Here is a 6734-nt window from a genome sequence, read left to right as displayed (position 1 = left end):
TGTTTTTGTTTTTATTTACACAATTTTTTGGTAAGTCTTCCATTTCAACCTGATACCATTCACGTGTCTTATATAAGTGTGTGAAACTGCTAAATTAAAGATATACATTTCAATCGGAGTAAATTCATATTGAACATGCGAATTACGTATTCAGTACCAGTTCCAACACTTGGTATTTTTATGACAATTAATTTAATAGTTTAGTTGGGGAATACTCAATAAACAGTGCTGTGCGTGTAGAGGAGATTCGGCACAGGTTTCTATGCAGTCATATGAATATTTGCAATTTCTTTACATTTGTGTGGGTCGTGTAGTCTCCGAAAGTTACAAATTTATTCAGGAAAGGAATATTGAATTATTGTTTTCATTTGTAATTCCTTTTTTTAGGTAATTTTGGATATTGTACATATTTGAAAAGTGTGTGGGTAGCATTATTTTAATTTTATTTATTATGTTAACAACAACATGTAAATAACAGTTTACTTCTAAAATTCAGTTTATGTTTAGTACATCTTAATTAAGACCCAGCCTAAAAGTATGCTATGTTTTAATAACTTATTTAATGGTATACTAAAGACGTTATAAATTGTACATTATGCTTTCGATATATGAAGCTTTTTGTTACTGAAGAATTCGTTAATGTTAAATTTAAACTAGTCAACAATTATTATATTATCATCATGTAATGGCGAATGTGTGTAATGAGGATGTTAGAAGATTTAGTTTGGTACTAAAAATGCAACATTATTAGACGACCACATCTGTCGAAATTTTTGAAAAATGTATTTTTAGAATACTGGTGTTTAAAAAAGCTAAAAGCTAGCTAGTTCCTTACATTTTTTCTTTTTTAATTCTCGAGAAATAGTATTGAAATATAATATTTCCCTTGATCTTGGTAAAAAAATTACGACTGTATGTCTGTTACTTCTTGAGGAATAAATATAAAAATACTCAAACTTTTACAACGGAAAATATTTCAATAAATCCACGAGTAATGGTCAACTAGAACAGACTACGCCTTACTTTACTGATCGATTCTAGAAATAAATTGTTTATATCAAAGATTGACATTTTTATACCCTTCACCACACTGTGGTACAATTTGGATTCCAATTTGTATGAAATCCAATTTGGATGAAATTTGGCACAGTTCACTTATTTGGCCCAAGGACGAATCCTACATATCCTTCGATTTGCACGAAATTTGGCACTGCGTACTTTATTAAGCCTAGAACGACGTGCGTTAAATTTCCTGAAAACCGGTTCAGATTTAGATATAGCTCCCATATATATTTTCGTCCGATTTTAGGTAAATAGTGCACCCAAGTCCCTATATATCCTTCGACTTGCACGAAATTTGTCGCAGCGTACTGAATAAAGTCTAGAACGACGTGTGTTAAATTTCGTGAAAATCGGTTCAGATTTAGATTTTAGGTAAATAGTGCACCAAAGTCCCTATATATCCTTCGATTTCCACAAAATTTGGCATAGCGTACTGGATTAAGTCTAGAAGGATGTGAGTTAAATTTCGTGAAAATCGGTTCAGATTTAGATATAGCTCCCATATATATTTTCGTCCGATTTTATGTACATGGTGCAACATAGTCCCTATATATCCTTCGATTTGCACGAAATTTGGCATTGCGTTCTGAATTAAGTCTAGAACGATGTGTTTTAAATTTCGTGAAATTCTTTTTAGATTTAGATTTTTCGCCAGTTTTTGTGTAAATGGTGGACCAAAGTCCCTATATATCCTTTCATTTGCACGAAATTTGGATTTATAAGTAAATGAAGAACGCAAAATTTGGCCGAACATGTGACAAGTTTCGATGAAATCGGTTTAGATTCCGATATTTTGCTTTAAATGTATTTACATAATTTTGTCCCATTGTAAGAAACAACTATATATCTGACCAACATTTAGTATAGGTTGCAGATTGACGTGTTTAATTTCATGTTAATGGTCCTTCAAAAATGCGATGTCTGTTAGGATCCGATCTGTTGAATATATCCAAAGTGGTGAAGGGTATTATATTGTCGCCACCGTCCGACTTTACTACTTTCCTTACTGGTTATAAACCTATTTTTATACCCTACACAACTATGTTGTCAGGGTATTATAGCTTTGTGCAGCCCCAAGAGTTTGTAAGGCCGCGAAATATTGGTCCTAGACCCACCTTTAAGTATACCGAATAGCTGTGTCGATCTAGTCATGTGTGTCCGTCCGTCAACATGTAGGAAGGGTTTGGCCCAATGAAGACCCCTACTGTTTTGGTAAAGATCGGTTAATATTTAGGGGATGAAATGGACCAAATACTAATTTTTTGTCTGTTTTTTGGTCGCTCCAGAGGCCGCAATTATGACCCAAACATCTCGAATTTTTACATGGAGAATGGGATTGGGCCAAAGAATAAGCATGTCTGTTAATGTTCCACGAGGTTCTAGTTATGGTCGAGGGCCACGTCTAAAATTTCGGTGATGATCACATAATAATTTTGGGATGAACTTGACCGAAAACTTATTTTTTGTGGCTACAATTATTTAGACAACAATTATAAGCCGAACATCCAACACAACCCACGGTGAAGGGAATATGGACAAGTAATTAGAATGGCTGTGCTGAATATTGGTAATATTCGGAAAATATGTCAGTGTAAGGAAGAGGTGCTGTTGACCTCTAATCGGGAAAGAGAGTGCAACTATCATGAAATACTACCCAGGATCGGAATACAAATTCGCAAAAAAATAGAGTTGTGTGGTAGTTGTGTAGAGTATCTTATGGTCGGCCCCGTCCGACTATACCGCTCCGCTCACTGGTTTTATTTGCGGTTTAGACATATTGAATTTTTGTTTAAATTCATACTAGAAAAGTATTTTTTTAAACAAATCCAAGCATGAAAATGTGTTCTTAAAAATCAACTGCTCCTCTGCGTCACCATTAGACCCGGTAAATATTTACCATCTATGGACCCAGACTTTTGAGTCACCGAAAAAGTCATGCTTATTTCATGTACATTTCCGTTTCTCTGTGTAAAATTTCGTGATGTTCGGGTCACTATGTTGGTACATTTCATCTCCTAAAAACTAACCGATCATAATTATGTGGTTTCCATGTCAATATTTCGTGGCATTAGAATCTCTTGGGGCCGCACAAAGTTATAATACCCTTAAAAAATATATGTGTAGGGTAGTAAAATCCAGGATTTTGTAGTTCGTTAACAAAATAATGAAAAGAATAAGCAAATTCATGCATCGGTAGCCCCTTCCCCTAATAAAAATATCCTCTTGGAAAAATATTCTTTAGAAAATCCATGCTTTGATTAGCTTTGAAAAATAATCTTAAAAAAATCAGCCTTTGAAAAAATATTCTTTAAAAAATTAACGCCTTTATAAACCCTTGAAAAAAATATTTCGGAGTACCTTTGAAAAATATTCGTTAATGCAAGCTTATTTAAAGCTTTTACAAAGCCAGCTGTAACGGACCCCTCCTAAGACCGTTTATTTGTTTCTCTATGACATTGATCTCCTTTATTCATTCACTTGAATACAATACCTGCCAACAATGGAAACCCCTCGAAACATTGTAATATTAATAATTTGACACTTCATCATGATCGATATGCAAAAGCCATGAGGTTGCAAATTACATGTTGTGTACGAAGGTGTGGGCACTAGTCGCGTTCTGACTGACATCTACAGGCAGGTTATGGCTTCTATTGTTTTCAAGCACTTAACCGCGTTCTAATACCCTTGACTAATGTATTGGTTTGCCAAACTTTGTGTTTGGCATTAGAGGCGCACAATCACCGGTCGCGTAATCAATGCACACCGGCCAAAGTCATTTCGACGTGGCAGACAAGTCAATCAAGCAAGAGGCGAAGACAGATTCAGCGAATTGCCAATGAAGTTATGTTGTAAAATGCAATCTGCAATCAAGTCAAATTGAATTGGAAAAAACACGCAAAATCAAGCTCAAAGTTAATAGCGAGTGAGCTTTATTCGGAAATCAAAACACTTGGAGAAATTACATATGGAAATTAAAATAAAAGAAGGATTTAAGAATATTTTTCCAGAGACCAACAAAGCATGGAAATAATATTTTTTGAAAGGACCCATAAGTGCCGATTTCTTGAAGAATATTTTTCAAGGAATTAACAAAGCGTGGATGCACCAATGATATTTTTATTTATTAAAAAAAACTTTTTTTAAAGAATAATTTTCCAAGGGATTTACAAAGCGGCAATTTAAATAACCCAGCACTGCGTGGATTTTTTTAATATTTTAAAGGAAAGCTTTATGCGGATTTAATTAATAATATTGTTTTCTAGAGATCTACAAATCGCCGATTTAAAAAAATCCAAAACAATCCATCGATTTTTTAAAGGTTATTTTCAGGGGACCAACAAGGTGTAACTTTCTTAAGATTTTTTTCAAGGACCTCTATAGCGTCGATTTTAGAAGAATATTATTTTCAAGTTTGTGGGTACTCTGCAAAACAAATCTGCGTAATATTATTATTAAACATTTTTCTAAATATATTTTGAAACACTTGCGAATCAGTTAAATCTATTCAAATGTTGATTACTTATCAACTAACGATAATCGCAAAGAATTTCACGGATAAAGCTATTTCGCTTATCAATACGACCCATTTCCATTTCTTAACCCGATTACAATAGATAATGAATTGGGTATAAAAACTGCCAACATTTGCCATTAGAAATCAGTACTCACTCCGAACTAAATCAAAATGAAAGCTATTTTCGCAATTTTCGCCTTGTGCTTGGTTGCCGCCAATGCCGGTACCATTTCCCAGCCACCAGTCAACTATGAAGGCATGGTTGATGATGTCTTGAACGAAATGGCCCAACTTGCCAAGGATACTGCTGTCGCCTTGCAACATGCCGTCGAAGAAGTCGTTTTGGATCCTTTGCAACAAGTCGAAGAAGCCGTTGAAAGCATTGAAGCTCTCCGTGTCGAAAGCGAGGAATGTGTTGCTGCTGAGGAGGATAAGATCACCGCCACCGTTGATGCCATGCACCGTGATATGGGTGTCTGCGGTGTTAATGCTGCCAAGGAATCGGCTGATATCATGACCGACATCAGTGCTGCCACCCAACAATTGATCTTCGGTGGTTATGATGTCATCAGCACCTATCAGAAGTGTCAAAAATACAAAAATCAAATCTTGAAGAAGACCTGTTATGCCAATTTGACCGTCAAGGCTACTTTGTACTTGAACAGCTCTCGCAAATCCATCAGAACCATTCGTGAAAGCACTAGTGTCCGTATCCCAGCTATGGCTAATGATGCTGATCTCTGCACTCATGGCGCTGCTGATGTCGCCATCCAACAATTGAACACCATTGAAGCCACCGTTAATGCTTGCATTGGCAAATAATAAGTGATATTTATTGCAAAATAATTATGAACGAATAAAAACAGTTGAACAACTAATTTAATTTTTTGTATTCTTAAAAAAAAAAAAATCACGCCCATATGGGGTTTTGAAAAAAAATATTCTTTAGTAAATCCACGTCTAAATGGCCCTTGGAAAAATATTCTTTAAAAAACCCACTCATTCGTTTTTTACAATGGGACAAAATAATGTAAATCGACTTTAAACAAATATCCTTTGGGCTATGTCTGTGCTCCTAGAACACGCAACTACGTTATTCTATACTCAATTTTGTGCAGTGTGCAAAATTTAATGTTATATCTAAATCTGAAACGATTTTCACGAAACTTAACACATAGCATTCTATACTCAATTCAGTATGCTGTGCCAAATTTCGTGCAAATCAAAGGATATACAGGAACTTTGGTCCACCATTTACCTTATATCGGACGAATATATATGGGAGCTATATCTAAATATGACTCGATTTTCAGAAAACTTAGCACACATCATTTTAGGCTCAATTAAGTACGTTATGCTAAATTTCGTGCAAATCGAAAGATATATAGTCAGATTTGATGTAAATGGTGCATCAAAGTCCACCATTTACATGAAATCGGGCGAAACTATATATGGGAGCTATATCTAGATCTGACCCGATTTTCAGGAATCTTAGCACACTTCATTGTAGGCTTAATTCAGTACGCTGTGACAAATTTCGTGCAAATCGAATGATATTTAGGGACTTTGGTGCAACATTTACCGTAAATCGGACGAAAATATATATGGGAGCTATACCTAAATCTGAACCGATTTTCAGGAACTTAGCACATATCATTCTAGGATCAATTCAGTACGCTGTGCCAAATTTCGTGCAAATAGAAAGCTATATAGGGACATTGGTGCACCATTTACATGAAATCGGACGAAACTATATATGGGAGCTATATCTAAATCTGGACCGATTTTCACGAAACTTGGCACACATCACTCTACGCTCAATTCAGTACGTTATACCAAATTTCGTGCAAATCGAGTGATATTTAGGGACTTTCGTGCACCATTTACCTTAAATCGGATGAAAATATATAAATATATAAAATCTGAACCGATTTTTCCCAATTTCAATAGGGCTCGTCCTTGGGCCAAATAAATGGCCTATGCCAAATTTCATCCAATTCGGATCATAAGTGCGACCTGTACTTTGTTTACAATTTAACATCGACAGACAGACGGACGGACGGAAGGACGGACATGCATAAATCGAAAGTAATTCTATGCATATCCATGTGTCTATCTCGTTTCCTTTTGCCTGTTACAAACATATGCACAAAGA

The 6734-nt window shown here is 35.3% G+C and overlaps 1 protein-coding gene across 1 annotated transcript; it reads left to right on the top strand.

Moving 5' to 3' along the window:
- The first annotated feature begins 4743 nt into the window (after nt 1-4743).
- LOC133327891 (uncharacterized) lies at nt 4744-5401 on the top strand. Its single transcript, XM_061536425.1, has one exon. It carries the CDS (start codon nt 4751-4753, stop codon nt 5399-5401), a length of 651 nt encoding a protein of 216 aa, XP_061392409.1. The 5' UTR covers nt 4744-4750.
- The last annotated feature ends 1333 nt before the right edge of the window (nt 5402-6734 follow it).

This window comes from Musca vetustissima, unplaced genomic scaffold (assembly GCF_032173495.1).
Source record: "Musca vetustissima isolate MV318-11 ecotype Yass unplaced genomic scaffold, APGP_CSIRO_Mvet_v1 utg98298, whole genome shotgun sequence".
Taxonomy (NCBI): Eukaryota; Metazoa; Arthropoda; class Insecta; order Diptera; family Muscidae; genus Musca; species Musca vetustissima.
Note: the sequence above shows the minus strand (reverse complement) of the source record. Positions and strands in the feature narration are given on the sequence as shown.

What these genes read in the sequence shown, in the direction of transcription:
- LOC133327891 (XM_061536425.1), top strand. Translation starts at nt 4,751, where the DNA reads ATGAAAGCTATTTTCGCAATTTTCGCCTTGTGCTTGGTTGCCGCCAAT.